General features: G+C 39.0%; 1 protein-coding gene across 1 annotated transcript; it reads right to left on the reverse strand.

Annotated features, from left to right (window-relative positions):
- Nucleotides 1-1,532: 1,532 nt before the first annotated feature.
- On the reverse strand, nucleotides 1,533-1,813 carry LOC101609308 (ubiquitin-fold modifier 1-like). The gene has a single exon (XM_045144256.1). The coding sequence runs from the start codon at nucleotides 1,811-1,813 to the stop codon at nucleotides 1,556-1,558; it is 258 nt and encodes an 85-aa protein (XP_045000191.1). The 3' UTR covers nucleotides 1,533-1,555.
- Between the last annotated feature and the right edge of the window lie 23,777 nt (nucleotides 1,814-25,590).

Raw genomic sequence — 25,590 nt, forward strand, 5'->3', positions numbered from 1 at the left:
GAAAGAAGACAATTATAATTAAGCCCAGAACTTAAAAGACAGTATTCAGACAGTTCTGCTTAACTGAGGTCTAATTTTATAAAGAGCTGGGTCACTAAGTACTAGATTTTTATAAAAATAGAATTACCTGTATCAGCTGGTAACCCCTGCTTTGATAATTTGTGATCGATATCTAGTAATTTCCCAAACCATTAATGTAGCTTTCAGATGCTGTGTGTGTTACATTTTCTTATAAATAAACTGAGGCCTAACACTCAAACATGTCAAGGTAAAACTTGGTCCTAGAGCTTTATCCATGAATGTAGCGAGTAGTTAGTGAGAACCTGCCTTCCCCTTGCCTCCAGAGCGCACTACTGAAAATGCAACTGCTCAAGCCCCGGCTCTGAGTCATAAGCCTTTAATTCATCCCTCAAGACAGCAGAGATTAAGATTTTCTCTGTACGGACAAATCTTTCTTCAGACCTTCATCAAGGGTATTTCTGAAGTGTTTACATTCATATAATATAGCCTCCTGTCTGTCATCTGGTACTTAAGTCTATGTCATGTATTTTGTCTTCCCTTTCGCTTTTCTACAACCTATTCTTTTAGGTTTGTCCAGCCCGTGGACTTTTCCTGCAGCTCGGTGCTGTTCCTTGTCACTGCAGTCCTTTGCTTTCTTGTCCCAGTCGGGCCATCTGGGCTTTCCCATCTTCCCTCCCCAGGCTTCTTATCCACAAGATGACTAGCAGTGACACTGCCTTAAAGGCCAGGTCTTCAGCGAGTTCTGCTCATCAGCCCTCCAGTCAGTGCTGCTTTGCTCAATGCCACGCATACACTTCAGGTCTCCTCTGCAACAACGTTCTTTCTGAACACTGTTCAAAAATATCCTCAAAAAATGGATTCTTGAGGATTTCTGTCATGTAAGTTGGTATTAAAAGAATACATAACTCAACAAAAGATGTTTCTACTTTTCTCAATTCAATTATAAACACTGAATTTTGCAAGATCACAGTTAAATATTTATAGATACAATGGATAGATCTAAAAATTCACCTTTTGGTTTCATGATGAGAAATTAAAATTTATAGGATATATTAAGGTTGAAACTTAAAAAGCTAAGATTTTTCACTGAAATGTCTATTAACGTCATCAGACTATAAAGTAATCAACTATGAGTTTGCAAGTAAGATAATATCAAGTCAATTGTCATCCATGACCCATAATCCTATTATATTTTAACTCAAATACAAGTATAACAGTGAGCTTTAACTTTCAAAATGTTCTGGCTAAGAATTATTAGCCAAGTCAGATAATCGATTTGCCACAAGTGAACGCTCACTTGTGATGAGGTAGCAGTCGTCAACGGTACCATCTTCTCTGGAGGTCGTGCCCTCCATTCATGAGGCTTCCCATTTCAAATGAAAAGTATGAACAACAAGGGACAGAAGAGCCACTGTTCAGTGTTTCTTTGATTCTTGTTATTTTCATGGTATCTTAAATACCCGATTTCAATTTTACAGCAACAACAAACATCAATATTCATTTTGGTCGGTAACTGTGCTCCAAGTTGCATGTATTAATGACTTCCAACACGATCTCTAGGAATAATTCGTAGTTCTGAACCGTGCTTTAGAAAAACATTTCCAGCAGTCTGAGCAGGATTCATTCCTATTCCATCATTGGTAATAATTGCACTTGTTGCTGCAGGAACTTTAAATTCTTCTGCTGCAAACTTTAAGACTGCTGTAAAAGGTGTGCTTTCAGGAACACTGAGTACTTTGTAGGGCAGCCGCGGGTCCGACCTGAGCATGATCTTCAAGGACACCTTCAACATGGTGGAGCCGCACCAACGCCCTGCAGCCCGGTCTGCAAGACTCTCCTTATTTTTGAACAAGTCCTCTGACAATGGGCCATGCAGCTTTAAACACATTATGGTGGGTACCGCCTTCTTAAGGCTGTGCTGGAGCCCTCAGTTTTCCTCAGCTGGCGCTCTGCTTATGATGACCAAGCAGAGGCCCAAGCCCGCCTAAATATTCAATATGGTCTCTATCAGACCCAGGTTGAAGTACTGTTGTTTGATCTGGAATAATTTTAAAAGACTATTTAACTCCTCCTGGATCATTACATATGCTGTTATGGGCAGAGTTACTTTGTTTCTGATTGTCCTCCTTAAGTGTCTCCTACAGCACGCGTCACTCCAGTGCACCATCCATAAGTCTACACTACTCATGGCTCTTGAACATCCTAATCGTGGTCCACCTCATGACGTAGTTTGGGCCTGGCTCAAGGAAATCCATGAAGCCTCTATATAAATTGCCCTCCCAAACACCCCAGCATGTCTTCCAGGGGTTCATCCTTTCAGGACCGGTAATCAAAGACCAGTAACGTCCTCTTGGGCTGGGTCAACCTAAGACAGGACATGAATTAAATACTCATGTGCCAATGATAGGTAAGGCTTAACTTTGCAGAAGACAACTGAAGACAGACACAGTCTATTATGCTGGGCGCCCTCTGAGGCGGGAGTAATAAAACCAGAGCATTGGGCTTAAGCTCTCGCTGCAATATCAAAAGAAATAAAAAAAGGGTGGATATGTAGGAGAAGCATAGCCAGGGGGTCCCTGAGATTTGGCCCTGAGATTACAGCACATGCGTGACTACTACTTCTCCCGTGAGCCAACCTAAATCCTGCCTAAACACCCAGACACCACCAATAGAGGAAATGAGCCAATGGAAAAGGGACAACACAATGACAAACAACAAAAGGACCAATGGGAAGTGGGGAAGGGGTATATAGAGATGTCTGTTTTCCTCAATAAACAAGTTGCTTTCAGCTTCTCACCTGATTCCTGTAGTGTGTGTCCTTGACCCTGTGCCTTCTTACCCCCACCCCCAAGGTCTGTTTGGGGAGATCCAGCAACACAGGATGATCTTCAGTTGCACCTATTTTCCTGCAAATGACAAAATTTCATTTTTTTAACCCCCTAAATGAAACTTAATTGTGTTTATATACCACCTTTCTTTATACATGCATTGGTTGAAGGGCATCAGTGCTGTTTCCATATCTTGGCTGCTGTGAATGATGATGCAATAAACATGGATGTGCAAAGATCTCTGTGTGTGATGGTTAATAATCTTTGTAAACAAGAATTTAGGATCCCCATGAAGGGCTGGAGGGATTGCTTAATGGTTAAGGCACTTGCCTGTAAAGCCAAAAGACTCAGGTTCAATTACCCAGAACCCAGATAAGCAAGATGCACATGATGGAGCATTCGTCTGGAGTTCATCTTCAGTGGCTGGGGATCTTGGCATGCCTATTCCATTTGTGCCTCTCTTTCTCTCTCAAATAAATAGAAATAAAAAAATTAAATTGATTAAAAAATAGAATTCCCATGGAAACATACCTCTGGATGTGTGTATGTAGGAGGTTGGTTCCAGAAAAGCTGAATTGAATAGGGAGGACTATGGAAGTGGATTCCTCATAAGAGCTATGTTTTACTTCAAACCTCTTCATTCAAGTATTACTACCTGTTGCTGATCAGGAAATGTGTGACAGGGTGGAACTTTCTGTTAGGGATACAGGCAAAGCTACCATGTGAAGTAGGGAAGGTAAAATCCAACTTGCAAAGAAGATTCCAGGATTGGAGCTGTCAGGGCCATGACTTGGTGGCACCAATCCATAAACCAGAGCCTAAACTTCATGAAAAGGAGAGGGCAGAGAGAGTCCCTATTTCCTGTCCACACATTGTGACCATCTGCCTCACATTCTTGCTGCCATACCTTCCCCACCATGATGGATTATGTACTCAAACTGTAAGACAAAATAAACCCTTCCTCCCTTAAGCTTCTTGTTGGGTATTAAGTAACAGAAAAAAAAAAAAACACTAATAGATAAAATTGGTAGTGAAGACTGATTGACAGCTGTGATAAACTTGAACATGTGGTTCTTAAGCCTTTGGAACATTTTTGTCAATGGAAAGTGGAAGAGTTTAGACCTTTTAGGTAGATTACCCAAAAGTTTTGTAAGCATAGATGACAAATGGAATATTCCAGGGATAGTTTAGAAGACCAGAATGGTGAGAAAAATGCAAATAGTGAAGGCCTAAATCATTATTTTTAGAAGGAAATAAACACTATCTAAAACAGGGCAAGAGGTCACTTGGGTTGCCTTCTGGCATGCTTTTTCCTGCGTTTTTTCAATGATTTGAAAACTTAGATGAGGCTGAATACAAAAGTCATAGACTGCTTTGTTTAATGGCATACCTGTAGCTTTCCTTGGCATAAGCTCCATGATCTTAGCATCTCCAAATTCTGGGAATCTTCATTGCAATTTAGGTATCACCTGACATCAAGCACCTTGGAGAACCTTCTAGCCAGAAACCCAATTCTGTCCATATTGTCTTGTCTCAGCAGCATTCTTGAACCTTGGTGAAAGCTGTCATAATCCTTTCACTCTTTCACTTTTTATGAACTAACATCACATGGAAGATGCCATTAAAACATAGCCTCATTATGCCCTCCCACTTTCATCAGAGTTGTAGAGTCCTCTGTGTTTTGAAGGATGTAAATGAAAGCATTTTTTCAAGCAGTATTGCAGTTACCATCTTCTTGCTGGGACAAATACCCAATCAGAAGTAGCTTATGGGAGGAAAGAGTTTATTTCAGGTGGTGTGGGACTTCTCACAGCTTTTGGAACCCGAATGATTCCATCATGAACCCAAGGTGACAGACACAGTGCCTCCGAATTTGCTGTCTGCTGTCCTAGGTTTTAGACTTGCTTTGGCCCAGTATTTTTTTCTGATGCTCCATTTCTCTCTTTGGTAATGGCAATGTCAATTCTAAGTCATTGCATATTAGAAGTATGTAACCTGGGTTTTAATTTCACTGGGGATCCCAGTTAAGAGATTGCTTTGAGTTTCTTAAGAGACTTTGGACTTTTGGAAAGTGTTGGGATTATTAAATACTATGAAGACTTTTAGAAATGGACTAAAAGTATTTTGCATTATGAAATTAAAACAAGAGATTTTTGGGTCACAGGTAGAGTGTCATGATTTAAAATGATGTGTTTTAGTGTCAAGTTGACAATAAATGGAGTTGTCATGGTTTATCTTCCTTGTTAGCTTGACTAGATTTAAAATTATCACAGAAGCAGTCTTCTGGGTGTGTCTATGAGGATGGTTCCATAAAGGTTTAATTGAGACGGAAAGTTCCATCCTAGGTAGGAGTAATCCTATTACATGGCCCGGGACCCCAAACTGAAATAAAAGGAGAGGACAAGAGAAGTTACAGTACTCCTCTCTCTCTCTCTGTGTCTGTGTGTATTTCCTGACTTTGGACATGATGTGACTATCCACCTCATGCTGTAGCAACCATACTCTCACCACTATGATGGACTAACTCTCATTATATGCCAAAATAAGCTCCTAAATTGATTCTTATATGTTTGGTGACAGAAATGAGAACATTAGCTAATACACCGTGTTATGTAGATTTACATCTCTTCAGGTATAAACCATGGGATTATATACCTGAATTCTATGGTAGTTTGAGGAATCTCCATATTGATTCCCACAGCGCTTATATCAATCTACATTTCTACCACTAATATTAGGTATTCTTTCCTCTTATTGTTACCAGCACATTTTCGTCATGTTTTACTGATGGTAGTCATTATCCCAGAGTTGAAGTGGAATCTCAATGCCATTATAATTTGCATCTTCTGGATAAGTGAAGATAATAAACACTTTATATATATACATGTGTGTGTGTACATATATATATATATATATATATATATATATATATATATATATATATATATGATTACCATTTGCCCATTTATTGATTTGGTAGTTTGGGTGGTATTTACTTTTGTAAGTTTGTTGTAAATTCTAGATATGCAGCTTCTGTCAAAAGTGTAGTTGACTGTTTTCCTCCCATTCTATAGGCTGTCTCTTCATCCTATGAATTTCTCATCTCACGTGTCAATTGTCAATTCTGAAAATATTTCCTGAGCTTTTTGAGTCCTTTTCAGAAAATCTTTGCTTATGCCTGCATCTCAAAGACATCAAAATAAAGAGACACTTATTGAGATGGGGAGGGGATATGATGGAGAATGGAATTTCAAAGGGGAAAAGGGGGAAGGGAGGGAATTACCATGGTATATTTTTTTATAATCATGGAACATGTTTAAAAAATTGAGAAAAAATTAAATTAAATTAAAAAAAGAAAAATAAATGTAATGGAACTTTAAAAAAGTGTTTTACCAAATATTTTCCTCTGATAGTTTTAAAGTTTTATGTTTTATATTAAGTTCTTTCATCAGTTTTGAGTTGGATTTTGTACAGGGTGAGAGACTGAGATATAGTTGCATACTTCTATGTTGATGTTCATTTTTCTTGGCACAAATTGTTGAACTGGCTATCTTTTCTTCAATGTGTGATTTTGAAACCTTTGTTTTCTTTAATTAGATCACCATAGCTGCATCAGTTCATTTATGGGTCATGTATTATATTTCATTGGTGTATGTGACTATTCTTGTGCTAATCACTTGCTGCTTCCCTACTGTGGCTCTGTAGAGCACAGGTATTATACTTTGCTTTGCTTGCTTAGGATTGCTTTGGATGTTTGCAATCTTCTGTATTTCCATATGAGGGACAACCCGCCCCCAACACACACACACACACACACACACACACACACACACACACACACACATAGTGTTCATATTCTTTGAAATTTGAAAAGAAAAAATTTCACTGAATCTGTGTATTATTCACTGAGAGAGTCACTTTCACAATATTACGTCTTCCAATCCCTGTTTATGAGAGGTCTTTCTGTTTTGTAGTGTATTCCGTTTATTTCTTCATTCTTTGAACGTTTTCACTGTGGAGCTCTTTACCTTCCTCAAGTTTATTCCTAGTTTTTTTTTCCTGTTGTTGTTATTAATCTATTATGAATGAGGTTTTTTTATTTCTTTCAAAGCATGTTTTATATTGGTATATAGAAAAACCTCAGGCTTTTGTATATTGATTTTGCATCATGTTATTTTGATGAAAGATTTAAGATTTTTTTGATTTTTTATTTTTATTAATAATTTTAATAACATAAAAATATTGCAAATTTGTCATATGTCCATGAAGTTATGCTCTTATGTCCCTCTCCCCATCACCATTTCATTGAGTGTACTCCTCAGTGGGGTTTTCAGCAATCACTGTGGGGTCATGTTCCTGTGGAGGGGCTGGGGAACAATGCCTCAGAATATGTCTCCCCATCTTGTAGCTCCATATTCTTTCTGCACCCTCTACTGCTAAGTTCCTTTAGCCTTGCTGAGTATGTCTGGTGGAAATTTAAATGTCTTTTACGTATAAGTCCATATCATGTACAAGTAGTTATTAGACATTTTCTTTCATATTTGTATCAATTTTATTATTTTCTCTTGCTTTATTTTCATACGAAGTCTTCAAACAATATGTTTAATAAGATGGCCATCCCTACAATGCACAGCCCGTATTCCCCAATGAGGAGGGTCCCTGTGGAAGGGCGAAGACAGGGAGGAGGCTAACAATGGTACCCACTTGACTGTATACACTGAGTACAAAACTAATTAAAAAAAAAATGGGGAAAGTTGGCACCCTGACTCATTCATGGTTGTCTCCTAATTTTAGAGTAAATGCTTTTAGGTTTTCTCTGTTTAGTATAAGTTTGGCTATAGATTTGTTATATATAGCCTATATTATGTTAAGGCATCTATCTTCAATTTCTACCTTCTTCAGAGCTTTTTTCATGAAAGGTGTCAAACTTTGTCAATGACCTTGTCTATATCAATTGAGGTTAACCCTTGATTTCAGCCCTTGTATCTCTTTATGTGCTGTACTACACTTATGGATTTAGGTATGTTGAGCCATCATCCTTACATATATGGGATGGAATTAAGTTGCTATAGATGTATCATATTTTTAAATATGTTGTTTAGTTGAATTGTCAAATTTTTTTGTATTTATTTGCAAGGAGAGAGAGAGAGAAGAGAGAGACAGACAGAATGGGTATGCCAGGGTATCTAGCCATTGGAAACAAACTCCAGACATATGCACTGTTTTGTGCATCTGGCTTTATATGGGTACTGAAGAACTGAACCTGAGTTGTTAGGCTTTGCAGGAAAGCACCTTAATCATTGACCAATCTCTCCAGCACCATGAATTTTTAAATATTTTATTGAGAATTTTCTGCCTGCATTTATCAGAGAAATTGGTCTACAATATTCTATTCTTGTTCTTCCCTTACCTGGTTTTGGTATTAAGGTTATACTGGCTTCAGAGAATGAGTTTGGTAGTCTTCCTTCCCTTCCTATTGTATCAGAAAGTATGAGAAACACAGGTAGTTTTTCTTTAATGGCCTGGTTTAATTTAGCAGTGATCCAGGCATGTGGCTCATGCCCATAATGCCAGTGCTCAGGAGGCAGAGACAAGAGGATTGTGCAGCTTCAAGTTTAACATGGTCTACATAGAATTTGGCAGTGAATTCATTTGGTCTTGGGTGTTACTTTGCTATGAGATTAATACTACTCCAATACTGTTTATCATTATAGATAAGTTTAAGTTGTTTATGTTTCTTTGATATAATTTTTATTGGCCATATATGTCTAGAAGTTTCCTTTAAAATTTCTCATCCCTTTTTCTGACTTTCTCACATGTTGCTTATTTTCTCATCATTGCTTTTGACATCCCCTATGTATGTCATTTATCTGCATGTTTGTATCCTATGGAATTTTTGATCATTTTTACAAATGTGTTTTTGGAGTCCTTGTTTGCTATTTACCTAATTCAGTATTGTTGTATTCAGTAGTTAAGGAGTTCAGATCTTGTGGAGGAGTTATGTTACTTTGATTTTTCATGTTTACTGTGCTTCTGTGGTGAGATTAACACATCTGTTGGGATGTGTATCTCTTCTGGTTTCATTTGTAACAACTTTTTTCGTAAGCAGCTTTCACTTTAGGGACCAATGCACAGTATTACTTAGAGAGGAAAAAAGTCAAACCCTGTAGCAGCACTGAACTAAACCAGATATAAAATTTTAAATTTAAATTGATAAAGGCCAAGTACTGTACCACCAGTGACAATAGAAGAAATTAGCAAAATCCAGCCATCCAACCAAAATCTACATGGTAAAGAGGAAACCACAAACCTGCCCTTTGTCTTCTGACTTGGGACCATCAATTCCTGTAGTCATCTTGCTTGTTGCCCATTAACAGTTGCAGGGTGAATAACTGGCCATCAAGTTCAAGCTTGGTGCAGTCAGTCTCCATGGAAGTCCACCCACAAAGTACAGCTTTTCATTGCTCAAAGTCTTCCATGCCTTATGCTCTCACCACTAAGCTCTTTAGCATTTCTTTCTCCAGCCCTCTGGACATTTATTAGTGTCTTGTATAGTGTTTTCTCACTCAGGACTTATGACCGTGTGTTCCCAGACTACCTGACTTGATGGCTCCTTGTTTTCAGGCCTCCTATAGTTAACCCATTTGAAAAAGTAACACATTAATCTTTATTTTTTTTCTTCTTTTTTAATTTTTTTAATTGATTAGTTTTGTATTCAGCAAATACAGTCAGTTTGGTACCATTATTAGGCTCATTCGTGACATACCCCTCCCCATTGGCCCCCCCGTTGAGATATATGGGTCATGCGTTGTGGAGTTAGCCCACAGTTATGGATGGGTAGTATAAATGTCTCTGTATATCATGACCCAACATGTTGCTCTGACATTCTTTCCGCCCCCTCTTCCACAAAATTTCCCTGAGCCATGTTGGGTTCATTTTTGGTCTGCTTCAGTGATGAGGTGTTCGGGGCCTCTGGGTCTCTGGCTCTCTGATTTGGTAGGAATTGACTTTTCTCTGTGTTGGTCTCCTTCCCCCTTGTGCTGGTATCCAGTTCACCAGGAAAACAGCACACTTGCTTGTTCTGCCAATTATTCTTAGTTTTAGCCAGGGCCATTTTGAGGTACAATGGGGTGGCTCTCTCCTTAGGATCTACAACTATGTGAACAAAAGAAGCAGATTCTCCAACAGAGAGTAAGTTAGCACCAGGACAAATGAGGTAACCCATATTTTTTTTTATAGAGAGTTTAATAAGTATAGGCCTTCTTGTAGCCCATGGTTGATGGCAGCTTGATATTGGAGAGTGGGCTAATGTTTGAATATGGTTCTGATTTGTTTCCCAGCTCCAGCTATGGGTCCCATACCACTGAGGGGATCAGTTAGCCAAATCAAGAGCAGTTGGTTCCCCACCATGGCTGTGTGCCACTATTGCACTTGTGTGGGCATCACAACAGGTTATTTGCTGGTAAGTAGGTTAGACTATGAGTTGCTTGGACAGATGTTGGTCATTTTCCCCCAGTTGCCTATGTAGCACCTTCTGGCACTAGACACGCTGACTGTCTGGGGACTGACTCTCTTCCAGCTTCTAGCCATGCCATTCTATTTTATGTGTCAACCACAAAAGGTGTCTTCAGCAGTAGGGTCTTACCACTAACCTTTGGTGGGTCATCAAGTACTCTGACAGAAATATGTCTTTCTCTTAAGAAACTTTATAGGTCTCTCTGATCAAAAGCTCATTGTGGATGATAGCCCCATGCTGGTACTGGGAGTTACAGGTCAGTTCTCACTAAGAAAATAAGGAAAAAGATAACTAATATACAAGAGTTAGAGAGAAGAGAAAGAGATAGAGAGAGAGGGAGAGGGAGGGAGGGAAGATGTAGAAGATTAAGGCTAGCCTTGATCCTACCCTCTCCAGTGTCTTGTGGTTCAGGTGTTCCCTGCAAATGGCAATGGTATCATAAAATTTTACTTCCTAAAAGGCAGACCATATAGCTGAACCTACACATTAACCTTCATTTATTGAGAATTTCAATAATGAACAGATTATAATTTGATCATATCCCCTCTTATTATCCTCTTTTTCTCTCCCCCTTCACTATTATTTCACTGAACCTCCTCTTTCCAAGTAGTCCTTCCTCTGTTTTGATGTCACATTCTCTTCTGTCCCCCTCTCGCCTCTATATCAATATATTAATGGGCTCAATATTGCCCAGGTTTTGTGGATTTAAAGACATTCAATGTGCTTTCATGAATGCACATCAGTGCCCAAAGTGACTCCTTCCCACCCAGTGATTGTTATACTCTTTCCACCCCTCTTCTGCCATATTCCTTGTGCCATGCTGGGTATGATAGAGATGTTTCACTTAGTGTTGAGCTCTCAATGGCCTCTTATTTTTGGCACTTGGATGAATTTTGAGTCTCTTCAGTATCTATTTCCATTTCCTTAGTGAAGCTCCTTTGGCTGACCGTGAGAACAGCACCAGTATTGTTTCTACCATCTCCTCTGCAATGCTCCTTGTGTCTGGACAATGTGATAGGGATGCCTCATCCTGCTTAGAACTGTACTGCCTCTTCTCATCACCTTGGTGAGTCTTGGGTCTCCATAATATTCACTGACATATACAACAGGAAACTTCTCTAACTAAACTTGAAAACAGTTCTAATTAATGGGTATAAACATAACCATTTAGGGGGCAGTTTTATGGGCACAATGTACCTATTTATCCAGATGACAATGGTAGCTTTCTTATATAACCTATGACCTAACAAGCTATAGGTTTTTGATTTGTTTATCACTGCCAAGGAAGGCTCCCTTCCCACCACTGAGAGGGCTTCAAATCCAATTAGGGAGCAGTTGGTTATTCCCATAACTTACCTGCCACTATTGTTCTGATGGATACATCTTACCTGGCTAGTTCATTGTGGAGATTATGAGATCCACTGTTGGTTAAGGCTATTAATGACTTTCCTCCCTCAGCAGCCTGCATGGTACATTCCAGCACGATGTCAGCTAGACAGCAGGAAAGATGCTTCTAGCTCACCTCTAGCTTGATTGATTTCTCAGTATCCTGTGACTGAAACATTCATACTTTCTGTAATAGGGTCTTACCACATAGTTCTGGTAAGCAACCAAGAACATTATCAACAGCCTAACTGTTGTTTTGTGGGAGAGTGGAGGGAAGCATTTGGGTAACCATGATAAAAAACTCACTGTGTGGAAGGAGGTGGTGACTCACCTCCTTGTACTGGGATTTACCTACAAAAATCTATGACTTCAGATCACAACATTCTCTAACTTAGCAGTATACTTCTTACTAATATTTTTCTTAAAAATTATATTTTTAATTAGATAATGAAGAAGTAGGTTATTATATGACTTATCCATCATATTTTTAATTTTGTGTAGCTATTGTGAGTAGAGCAACAACAAACATGGATAAGTATTTCTTTAGTACATAATATAGAGTCCTTAGGGTATGCATTAAACGTAAAACCTCCAGCACATGTCAAAAAGGAAATGCTGATGAGTAAGAAAGTAATTGAATGCAAGGTTAAATTATCAATAACTATAACATATTTAAATATATTTAATTTAAAAATATTTTAAAACAATTATACATTTGTGCATTACATTCAACCCAAACCAATATTTCTTAAATCACATAAGCTCATATCATGTGATCATGAGATGCTTTGTGAAGAAGTCCTGAGTAGTTGCATAATATTTAGAGGTGATGTTTGTATATGTTATCCAAACTTGGATATTCATCCCACAGTTTTAAGACTTTAGGATGCTTGCATCAAAGCACAAGTGTGTGTGTGTGTGGGGGGGTGGGCATGCATGCTGTGTGTGAATGTGTAGAGCACTTTCTACACATATTTGACCTTAGAAGACATTTTTGAAAAACATTTGTTATAATATTAGGAAATTCTGTCTGAAATAAAACATTTTTGACAGAGAGCAGAATGCTTATGTTAAGAAAGAATAAACTGACCTTAATCATTTTATTTTTGAGCAATTGAGTTATTTAATTCTTCATGATGGTAGTTAAGATAAATGTACAACAAGGCAAGTATTTATATACCTTGCTTCAATATGGGAAAACAGATGCCTTAGCTACTAGGTACTGTACAAGCTCTATTAAGAATTTTGTTATCTCTCCTTTCAGGTTTCCTTAGTCCCAATTTGTCTAAGAGTTTACCTCTCTGACTCATACCACCCAATGGAGTGGAGAGTTAGTCTGTTTCCAATTACAAAATACGGGGAGCTATCATCTATGAATCCCATTGTTATCATTACAGATGTCCATGTTGTGCACATTTTTACAGGTAACACTTTTGTGCACTGGCTCTGTTTCATACTTGCTTATTTATATACTTTCACACCAATACTAAGGAGTTTCCATTTCATGCTTCATTGCTTCCAGAATTCAAGTCACTGTTACTGGAAGATGAAACCATGCAGGTTACACTTCACTGAACACCATATCTGAAGAATAGCCTCACTATTTTATTATAGGTAGTTATGGCCACCCTGAGGCAAGTTGATTATTTTGGATATTTTGAACTATAGGAGACTTCTAATCACCCAGAAGCTCTTGGTCTTCTTGAGCAAATGGGTGGCTCATACTCGGACAAATCTTGAGCATATAACCTAGTCAAGTCTGAGGGTCTCTATGACATGTTTTTCACCTGTGAGCTTTACCACATGAGTCCTCCAGAATTGGGTCACATTACTTTATTGAAGTTTCAGAATTCTGTCAGACTGCACTCAACAGTGTGTTAAATGACGTGGCAATTCTTTTTAGCATGTAGTTGTTGGGATATCAGCAAATAAATCAGGAAGTGTTACCCTCATGAGTAAATATCATGTCAGTGGGGAGAAAGCCTTGTTAAAGAACAAAACCAACACAAGAATCCCTGAGGCTGGGGCGCTAGCTCAGTCAGAAAAGTGCTTACTTCACAAGCATAAGAAGTTACATTTATCTCCAGTACTCATGTCAATGCACGGTATGGTGGCATGTACCTGTCATCCCAGCGCAGGTGAGGGGAAACCAGATGGATCCCTGTGGATCATTGGTCAGCCAGTCTAGCCTAATTGATGAGATCTAGGTCAATGACTGACACTGTTGCAGTCCGGTTCATATTGCTGTTAGAAATCACCCAACAAGAGTAGCTTCTGGGAAAAAGAGATTTATTTTGGCTTACAGGCTCAAGGGGAAGCTTCACGATGGCAGGGGAAAACGATGGCATGAGCAGAAGGGGGACATCACCCTCTGGCCAGCATAAGATGGACCACAGCAACAGGAGGGTGTGCCAAACACTGGCATGGGGAAACTGGCTATAAAGCCCATAAGCCCGCCCCCAACAATACACTCCCTCCAGGAGGCATTAATTCCCAAATCTCCATCAGCTGGGAACCTAGCATTCAGAACACCTAAGTTTATGGGGGACACCTGAATCAAACCACCACAGACACTGTCTCAAAAAAAAAAGCTAGATGATATACATATCTTAGGAACAACATCTGAGGTTGGCCTCTGGTTTCCACATGCACACAGACACACACACACACACACACACACATGTGCAACCATGCAGTACAACTACATGCATACATACACACATGCCAAAAAGAAATATCAAGGCTTTTAATTGAAGCCACTAGGCATATGCATTTCTTGTGATGTTTCTGAAGTAAATTATCTACCTGAAAGTTTGATTTAATTAAACTTTGATTCCTAAATGTGTCAACTCATTTTTCCTTTCATGAGTTTTTAATAATTATATACAATCATATGAAGAATGAGTTATAGATTATGAAATAAAATTTATTTGGTCTGTTTTAGACACACAATTCAGAGACATGTTCCAAAGGGCATGAGGGGGCTATTGCAAATTTCTATTTGTAGTGTTAAGTAACTCTAGGTACTTTTGAAATGGCCTCAGAGCTCTCCTGATATGTATGGCAGGGGACAGTGCTGGAGGTAAGGTAGAGCCTAAGGGATTGCCTGCTGCCTCCCAAGAGCTCGTGTGTTTGCAAGGCAGCTGAGCACAGTCTCTGAGCAAATTACAGAGCAGTGTTCCTGTGAAGAACAGGAATCAGCCTCCCTCCCACCACCTAATTCCAGGCTACAGCGCCCACCGTGTTCCCCTTCATTTGTCTTCAATGACAACCTGACTCTCAAAAGTGTCACTAATAAGCCAGTTCCCAATTAGCAGGGGAGGTTGTTCAGGGCTCTTGGCAATGTTCCCATAGCTCTGGAGGCTGCTCCTGCCTACAGACACAGGATCATTTCTGCTTTGCATGATTCAAAGGCAGGAGCTGCTGAGAAGGCTGCACTGTGGTTTCATTATTCCTTGCTAGCAGGAGAACAGAACACATTGCTTTTAATGCTCAAATATTTCATTTGAGGGAAAAAAATAATTCTTACTGCATGAACTAGCTCTGCATTCCTCTTTTGTGAGTGCGTGCACATATCCAGAAGCCCACGATGTTCTCACAGATGAGTACCCAGAAAATCCTACATAGCAATTTAGAGACTACAGGGTGTAATAAAGTTGAGTTTGGAATGAGACTGCAGAAAAGGCAGCAACAGTGTCTTCTATTTAGCTGCCATTGAAGCAGAGACTGTAGGACCACATTTGAGGTGTCTTTGCATTTGACCTGAGCTCTAAGAAGAAAGGACAGCTCCATTGGGGCATTGCCCAGGCTCAATACCAGGTGGCCCTTTGTCCTACCCCATGAACAACATTACTGATAGATAGTCACTGGTTTGTGTCTCTGTTTAAAAAGTCCTTCTCAGGAATCTGTGCATGGTATATTGGGCTTCTATGGAGTCTTGTTTTCTGAGAACAGTTCCTTGCGTGTAACCTCAAGGACTACTGCCTTCTCTGCTTAACTTCACAGAAGCTGTGTGCAGTAAATACTGTGAGCTCTATGTCATGGTTTAGGTACATGTCACCCAATCACTGACAAATCCAATTCACATCAAAATTCTATGGATGGCATACCAACATGGGAAAAGTGGAAGGTCTTTTATAATATTCAGTTGCCTAACTGTACTGAAATGAGTTTTGGACTCTAGAAGAAGGGATCCCTAATTCCTCACCACAGAGCTATTTATATATACCTTGTCCTATTCAACATTTAGTATGAGCTAAGCATCTTGCTAAAGGCCTTGCATGTGTTCCCCTGGGAAGTGTTCAACAAATATGGCCTCAGTGCTGCTGTTTCTGACCAGGGTTGATCATATGTGAGTATAAATGACTGATTGCAAAAAACTGCTGAAATGACACTGTGAATTCATTATTTGATTATTGCATATCAAGTATAGTCACAATACTAACATTGCAGTGGACATTGGTTAGCAATCCTCCTTAGAGCTGATGGATTCCAAAGGGACCACTGTCTCTCTTGACAGCAATGAGCTGAGGGAAAGAGATCAATAATATCAGGATGGCAGAGGATCTTCCCAGGGCCTCCTTGCTGATTTTCTGATGCTTTAATCATTTCATTGTGGGAATAGAGGACAGAATTCAATCTCAATTTTCAAATGTAGTTTTGCCTTTCTCTTATACCTTCTATGGGAATGGAAATAATCACTGATCTAGAAAATATGGAAATGGTGCTTATTTATTTATTTTTACTTTCTTGCAATCTTACGTATTGCATCTTGATTTTCCCTTCATAAAGCACCACCTCAAATTTACTCATTTTCTTCCTGAAAAGCAGTATGTTCGAGAGAATAAATTAACCAGTGTGGAAAAATGGTAAGTAGACTTTTGGCCCTCGGGTGTGCCCTGATTTAATCTTTACCACTGAATCATTGCATTTTGTTTTGTCATTTGCAGAATTGAGAAAAGTACTATGGAACAAGGCCATTCATTTAGTCACTCAACATAGATGAAGCATATTTTCTAGACAAAGAACCATGGCCCGCAGGGTTTACTATATAATAGAGAGTGATGGGTAGATATATACATACTCATAATGTCAGCTGGAATATAAAAATATCTAGGTTTCCAAATATGATGAGGAGGAAGATTAAAGTTGATGATGATGATGAAAGAAGGGGATTGAGAGAGAGAAAAAAAGAGAAGGAAAGAAAGGAGGAAAGAAAGAAAGGAAGGAAAAAAAAGGGAGAAAAAGAAGCAACAAAAGTAGATGTGATGCATGTGATGCAGAGAGTGTCTATCTGTAGAGATCAAGATGTATGTGATGGAAAAAACTGACCAAGCAAATGAAAAGACAAACAAACAGGCAACATTAGAGCTGGCTTTGGAAGATTAGTAGCACTTTTACAGTAGTTCTGTTGCCGGAGAGGATTATGTCATAGGGAAGAAAAATAATCTGTTGATTCTGAGAAATTCAAAGAAAGAGATGCAATTAACTAGTCAGAGACCATTTTTGATTTTTTAAAAATATTTATTTGAGAGACAGGGAGAAAGAATGAGTGAGCCACAGAGAGAAACAGGCAGAGAGAGTTAGGATGGGCATACCAGAGCCTCCTGCCAAAGCCAATGAACTCCGGGCACTATTTATCCATGTCACTATTTATGACGGTACTGGGGAATTGAACCTGGTCCATCAGGCTTTGCAAATAAGTACCTTTAACTACTAAACCATATCTGTAGCCTTGAAATGGATGTAATTAAAGGTTATGAATCAAGCCAATAAATGTGAGGCAATACAATCAATCTACACATGAAGTTTCAGGTGGGGTCTTTTGGATGCCTGCAAAGGAATGGTTGATGATGCAAATCAGTATGACACACATGATTGGTGTGGTGAGTCCTGGAGGAGGTAGAGACAGGACATTACATGGCCAGGAACCAGATTTTCCCTTGAATACACCTGTTAGGGACATAAATGTGTATGAAATACCATGAGCCTATATGACAAGGGTTTTTAAGGATTAGGGTGTTTTACTGCATGTTAATGTAGGTGTGTAAAGGGCAGAGAGCAGGAAGGTAACTCAGGCTAAGTAGAAGCAGAAGCTTGTCTCCTCCTCTTGATTATGAGGTGTCAGTGGCTTCTAGGTTACTCTGGCTGCTCCGTTTCCTGTGTGTGGAATAGGAATGGAGGGGACAGGGATAGCCTGTCTATTGTCACTGCAGTTTTTGGGTTCAGGAAAGATGATCTGTGCTGGACACCCAAAGGTAAAGAGCATACCTGGTGTAAATTGACTCTTGACAACACACACACATAACCTCCCACCCACCCATACGCCATTGTTCAAACAAAAACTGAGTACACATAAAAACAGAAGAAACATGGCCACAGAGGAACAGTATTCATTTGTGAATGAAATTTCTTTATTCATCCTTTTATATTCAGCCCCTCATTTCAGCAATATGAACTAGTTAATTATATCTCTTCACAATTACAAAGGCCCATATTATACATTGATTGCCTACTGATTGTTTTCCACCCCTCAGTTTTTCATAATGAAACTATGTCAGGTATATAATTACATTCACCTGAGCTCTTTCATGCAAGCAACTTTAAAATGGATCATAATTTTTATTTAGAAGGCAGGTGATATGCTGGAAGATCATAATATTTCTATATGTGTTTACAAGGATGTCAATATTTCACTATATGTAAGGAAAATTTCCATGTTCATGCAATTCCTTTCTCTAAGGAAAATATATTCTGGACTTTATGAATCCTAATGTCTTCCCATAAGGATTGTGGAGGCAAAGAATTTCTATGGTTACAGATGGGGCAGTTGATGCACTGCATGATTAAAGGTGAGATTTTTACAAAAACAAAATAATTTTCTCAGTGTAATCGGAGATGCATATTGTAGTTCTCACTTCTGTCAGTACTTTGCCTTAGGAACAGGAACAGGTGTGAAGACTGTTCACATGTAATTGCTGGCACAAAATACCAGAGGAGGTGGATTTTCAGCTTCCAAAAGACTTGCTATGTAGAGTGGGAAGCTGGTGTAGAATGTCTTTGAGCTCCCTTCACTCACTCTGCTCTCTGCCACCTGGACCAACTATGATGCCTCTCTCTCTCTCTCTCTTTCTTTCTGTCTCTCCTGCTGGTATCCCATCTGTAAATCATCAACACAAGGCAAACAGAGAAATTTTCATTTGCTAAATTATTTTTTTTAATTGAAACTCCATCTCAAAACACTTAAAGGTGATTAATTACTTCAGCAAAGTAGCATGATACAAAATCAATGGACAAAAATCAGTAGCCTTTCTATATGCTAAAGATAAAGATAGGGCTGGAGAGATGGCTTAGCGGTTAAGCTCTTGCCTGTGAAGCCTAAGGACCCCGGTTCGAGGCTCGGTTCCCCAGGTCTCACGTTAGCCAGATGCACAAGGGGGCGCACGCGTCTGGAGTTCGTTTGCAGAGGCTGGAAGCCCTGGCACACCCATTCTCTCTCCTTCTCCCTCTATCTGTCTTTCTCTCAGTGCCTGTCACTCTCAAATAAATAAATAAATAATAAAAAAAGATAAAGATAAAGAAAAAGAAAGTAGTGGCATTGTCCCATTTTCAATAGCAATAAAAATAAAATAAAATACCTTGGAATAACATTAACCAAGGATGTGAAAGACCTATATAATGAAAATATAAAAATACTCAAGAAAGAAATTGAGGAGGACTTTAGAAAATGGAGGGACATCCCATGCTCCTGGATAGGCAGAATTAACATTGTGATAATGGCAAACTTACCAAAAGCAATATACAGTTTTACTGCAATGCCAATAAAAATCCCCAAAATTTTCTTCACAGGGATAAAAAAAAAAAGATCTTAAAATTCACATGGGATGGCAGAATGCCTCAGCTATCCAAGCACATACTCAGCAAAAAGAAAAAAAAAATACCTCTGGAGGCATCACCATACCTGATCTAAACCTATATTACAAAGTTATAGTAACAAAAAGAACATGGTACTGGCATGGAAACAAGATTATAGACCAATGGAACAGAATAGAGGACCCAGACTTTGGGTCAAGTCTCTACAGATAATTGATATTCCACAAAGTCCCTAACAATGCACAGTGGACAGTTGATAGCATCTTCAACAAATGGTGCTGGAAAAACTGGATAGCCATATGCAAGAAAATGAAACTAAATCCACACATTCAGCCATGCACAAAAATCAAGCTCAAATAGATCAAAGACCAGGATATAAGACTGGAAACTCTGCTAGTACTGGAAGAAAATATAGGAGGAACTTTCCACAATATAGAAGTGGAAAAAGACTTCCTGAGCAAAACCCCATAGCACAGGATCTTAAACAATCATTCAACCATTGGAATCTCATGAAGATGAAAATTTTTTATCTTCTGGACAAACATACAATAAGCAGAGCCAATAGATTACCCACATAATGGGAGAAAATTTTTGCCAGCTATACATCTGACAGAGGCCTAATTTCTAGAATCTACAAAGTACTCAAAACTCTAAACAATAAAAAGTCAAACAACCCATTCACAAAATGGGGCAGAGAATTGAACAGAGAGTTCTCAGAGGAAGAAATACAAATAGCAAACACACACTTAAGAAGGTGTTCAATATCCCTAACCATCAGTAAAGATAACAAACATTAAAAACTCAAATGAAAAAATTTCTGTCAAGGATGTGGAGAAATAGGAACACTCATTCACTGTTGGTGGGAATGTAAGATGGTACAACCACTATGGGAAGCAATATGGAGACTCCTAAAAAGGTTGCCTATAGAGTTACCAACAGAGCCAGTCATTCCCTTACTGGGCATTTACCCTAAAAGCTTCATACCTCAATTCAGAGAGATTTGCTCAACCATGTTTATACTGCTGAATTCACAATAGCTAAGAACTGGAATCAACCCAGATGTCCATCATTACATGAATGGATAACCAAGATGTGGCATATCTACATTATGGAATTCTACACAACAGTAAGGAAAAATGACACAATGAAATTTGAAGAAAATTATTGAATTTGGAACAGATCATTCTCAGCAAACTCACCCAATCACAGAAAGGCAACCGTTGCATGGTCTCAGTCATCTGTGGCTCCTAATCTGAATTTACCTGAGATGCTGACATACCTAATAGTCATCTCAAGGACTGGACAGTAGGGAGGGTGGGGCAGGAGGGGAGGGTAAGGGTGTGAGGTGGCACAAAACTGGACCCAAGTGGAACTGATACCATAAAATCCTATATCCTGAAAGACAGACTAAAAGGTTAAACCTTCATCAGGTCCTAAGTGGAAACACCTGAATCAAAGGGTCCTGGAGAGGCTATGATGCAGACTAACCTTAATGTTCTCCTGTTATTCCCCCCTCCTCTCTGTCTGTATCCCTCTCTCTTCTCTCTTTCTCTTTTTATTACCTATCTTTTTCTTCCTTCTCTTCCCTTGGCAGTGGCCTGTAACTCCCAGTACCAGGACATGGTTAACATTCACAATGAGCTATTGATCAGAGAGACCCACAGTTTCCCAAAAGAAGACAGATTTCTGTCAGAGCACTTGATTATACACCAAAGGTTAGTGGCAAGACTCTGTTGCAGAAGACACCATATTCTGTTGGTACAGAACATGGAGAGACATGGCTGGAATCTGGAAGAGAGTTAGTCCCCAGACAGTTAGCTTCCCTGGTGCCAGAAGGTGCTACATTAGCAATTGAGGAGAAATGGCCAGCATCTGTCCAAGTAACTCAGGGTCTAAGCTACTCAGCAGCAAACAACCTAATGGGCAGCTCACCAAGTGCAATAGTGGCACACAGTCATGGTGGGTAACCAAATGCTCTTGAATTGGCTAATGGATCTGCTCAGTGGAACAGAACCCATATCAGAACCATATCCAAAAACAGGAGTTCACTCTCCAATGTCAAGCCCCCACCAATCTTGGGCTACAAGAGGGCTTACACCTATTAAATTCTCTCTAAAATAATAATTATTATCCAATTTATCTGGTGCTGACTTCATTCTCCATAGGAGAATCTGCTTCTCTTTTTCAGATGGACACAGAACCTAAGGAGAGAATCAGCCCATTGCACCTCACCAGGGCCCCAGCTGAAACCAGAGTAATTGGGAAGATAAGCAAAAGTTCTGCTTTCTTGTTGAACCTGGTATCAGAACAAGGGTGAAGGAGGTAAACACAGAGAACACTCACCTCCTACCAAACCAGATCTCCAGAGACACAGAGGCTCCCAAGACCTCATCACTGAAGTAGAGCTAAAATGAACCCAACATGGCTCAGGGAAATTTGCAGAAGAGGGGGCAGAAAGATTGTTAGAGCGACATGTTGGGAATTTTTGCACAGAAACATTGCCTCCTCCCCATAACTGATGGCTACCCCCACAATGCATGACCCACATTCCCCAATGAGGAGGGTCCCTTTGTGGGGGGGGACAGAGAGGAGGATAACAATGGTACCAACATGGCTGTTTACATACTGAATATGTACACAAGTAATAAAGAAAAGTAAGTAAATAAATAAAATTTTAAAAATTACTTATTTGTGTGTGTGTGTGTGTGTGTGTGTGTGTGTGTGTGTGTGTGTGTGTGTGTAGGCTTGCAGGGTCTCTTGCCACTGAAATGAACACTCAGCTGGCTTTATGTGAGTGGCTAAGGAATTGATCCTTGGCCTGTATGCTTTGTAAACATATACCTTTAACCACTAAGCAATCTCCCCAATCCCTCGTTTGTTAAATTTTACCAGTTTTTTACTCTTCATCTGCCTAATTAACTGTTTCTTTTAAAGGAAAAATTCTAAGCAGTGATAAGTTGATACCTAAACCCCTACAACCCAAATATCATGAAAGTTTTTATCCTAGACTCCTAGTGAGTTACAAAATTTCCCTATGAAGATTTATTAAGTTATTGCCTTAGAAGGGGCAATGTTCTGTTTGTGCATTTAAGAAGGTTGAATTAGGGGGCTGGATAGATTGCTCAGTGGTTAAGACACTTGCCTGCAAAGTCTAATGATCTGGGTTTGGTTCAGTTTCCTGGTCACCATGTAAAGCCAGATTCACAAAGTGGCAGATGCATCTGGTATTCATTTGCAGCAGCTGGAGGCCCTGGCATGCTCATTCTTTCTGTTTCACTTCTATTTATTTCTGCTTGCAAATAAATGAATAAAAAATCTTATTTTTTAAAAGAAGGTTGGGTCACTGCTGCTGGGACACCTCAAGCACTCAGAACATCCATGTCTCTTGCCATTCATTTTATAGCCTGCCAGCCAAATTCCAAGCCAACTCATCTAAGTTGATGTAGTCTTGCCATTTCATTAGCATTTCATCTGCTCTCCGTATTCAGAATGTGTCTTATAGTTATCTCCACCTACCTTAAAACAATTGAGTTCATCACAAATCTTTATTCCTAAATTCCAGAAACTACTACTTACATTTACAATATAGTAAGTGTGATAGCTGTATTTTTATTCTTTATATTGAGTCTGCTTTATTTGAGCTGTGGATTGATTTTAGTTGTATATATTATTCTTGAAATTTTATTTCATTTATATTTTATAAAGTTTAAAAGAACTTATTTGTTGTCATGATAATTATTGCTAAAATTTTATATATTTAAAGCATTCAGCATGTTGCCGCGTGTGTGATATGTGCATATGGAGATATGCATACATGTGTGTGCACAGAGGTTGTGTACAGAGATATGCATACATGTGTGTGCCAGAGGTTAACATCAGGTGTCTATCTCAATCAATATCCACCTTGATTTTGAAACAGGATTTCACATTGAACTTGGAGGTCACTACTTATCTATACTAGTACTACCCAGCAATCCCTAGGGATCCTCCTGTCTCTATCTCCCTGCACTGGAATTACAGGTGTGAGCCACCACACCCAGCTTTTCACAGGGGTACTGGGGTTCTGAACTCAAGTCTTCATGCTTGTGCAGCAAGCACTTTATTGACTGAGCCATCTTCCCTGCCCCAACATATGTGATTCACACAGTTAAATACACCATCCATAATGACCTGTCTGTGTGTGTGTGTGTGTGTGTGTGTGTGTGTGTGTGTGTGTGTGTGTTGAGTGGTAAGAATGTCTAGTATCTAGGGCTGGAGAGATTGCTTAGTGGTTAAGCACTTGCCTGTGAAGCCTAAGGACACCAGTTCAATTAATTCCCCAGGACCCACATTAGCCAGATGCACAAAGGGGCGCACATGTCTGGAGTTTGTTTCCAGTAGCTGGAGGCCCAGGTGTGCCCATTCTCTCTGTGTCACTCTAAAATAAATAAATAAAAACTTAAAAATAAAAGGAATGTCTAATGTCTACTTCAACAAATTTCCAGTATGCAGTACAATTTTCAACATTATTAATTATAATTCTCATGACATACAATAGGCCTGTAGACTCATTCATACAATATAACTTCTGGTGAGTACCCTCTGTCTTACTTCTCTCCATGACTCCTCCCAACACCATCTGGCTAGCATCATTATACTCTATATGTTCAAATTTGTCTTAAAATCATGTAGTTTTTTTTTTTTAATTTTGGTTTTGTGCTTGACATTTCTTTTAGTGTAATATCTTCTTGGTTCTACTATGTTGTCATAAGTATCAGTATTTACATCTATTTAAGGCATTATTATTACATGGTAAATATACATTACCATTTCCTGAAATATTTATTAAGGAACACATAACTTTTTTCTTTTTTGTATCTTGGTTATCATGTATAGAGCTGTAATGAACTTGGGAAGGAAGAGATCTCTTTCACAATACTAATTTCACTTTCTTTAGATACATACCAAGCAGAGGGATGGTTTGGTCAAATTGTAGTCCTATTGTAATTTTTAGAGATATGAAAATTAGCTATGTACTTCACCTTATGTTTTCCATAATGAACAAATCCACATTTCTACCAACAGATTAAGTGTTTTCCCCCTCTCATCCCATCTCCTGTCAAATATATAAACTACTACTTTATTTCACTTTTCCATAAATGTGTAATAATATCAAATATTAGAGAAACAATTTTCAGTGATATTGTTTGGAAAGTGTAGATATCACCTCGTTCTTTTCTTTTTTTTTTAATATTTTTTTGTTCATTTTTTATTTATTTATTTGAGAGTGACAGACACAGGGAGAAAGACAGATAGAGGGAGAGAGAGAGAATGGGCGCACCAGGGCTTCCAGCCTCTGCAAACGAACTCCAGACACGTGCGCCCCCTGTGCATCTGGCTAACGTGGGACCTGGGGAACCGAGCCTCGAACCGGGGTCCTTAGGCTTCACAGGCAAGCGCTTAACCGCTAAGCCATCTCTCCAGCCCGGCCTCGTTCTTTTCTATTTGCATCACAGTTCTTTATTAGTGAAAAGTTTAAAGAGGTTTTAGCGACTCCTTCAGTTGCTCTTCATTGTAACTGCAGTCATCAATCCTCCTTCCCCATGGAGTTTGTTATTCCATACCTTCTCATCCTGTTCTGCATACCCTGATACACACTGACACAATCTTTGCTCTCAACCCTCTTCACCGTTAAACAGATGAGATGGCTACTGAAGGCGTAATGCCATTCATATTTTCCTACTGCAGAATTAGCTGAATGAGATCAGTTTTAAATATATTTACTTACTAATTTGAGATCATGTTTTTCAAATTCAGTCTGATATCATTTGTATGACATCAAAGTTGTGAATTACATTAGTGTATCTACTAACTGAGATGTCTAATTTACCATGATTTCTTTTTTGTTGTTGTTGCTTATTCTTATTGATTTATTTGACAGTTACAGAGAGAGAAAGAGGCAGAGAGTGAGAGAGAGAGAGAGAGAGA

This window comes from Jaculus jaculus, chromosome 2 (genome assembly GCF_020740685.1).
Source record: "Jaculus jaculus isolate mJacJac1 chromosome 2, mJacJac1.mat.Y.cur, whole genome shotgun sequence".
In the NCBI taxonomy this organism is placed as follows: Eukaryota; Metazoa; Chordata; class Mammalia; order Rodentia; family Dipodidae; genus Jaculus; species Jaculus jaculus.

Bases quoted from the DNA above. Each gene is read 5' to 3' on its own strand.
- LOC101609308 (XM_045144256.1), bottom strand. From the start codon at position 1,813: ATGTTGAAGGTGTCCTTGAAGATCATGCTCAGGTCGGACCCGCGGCTG.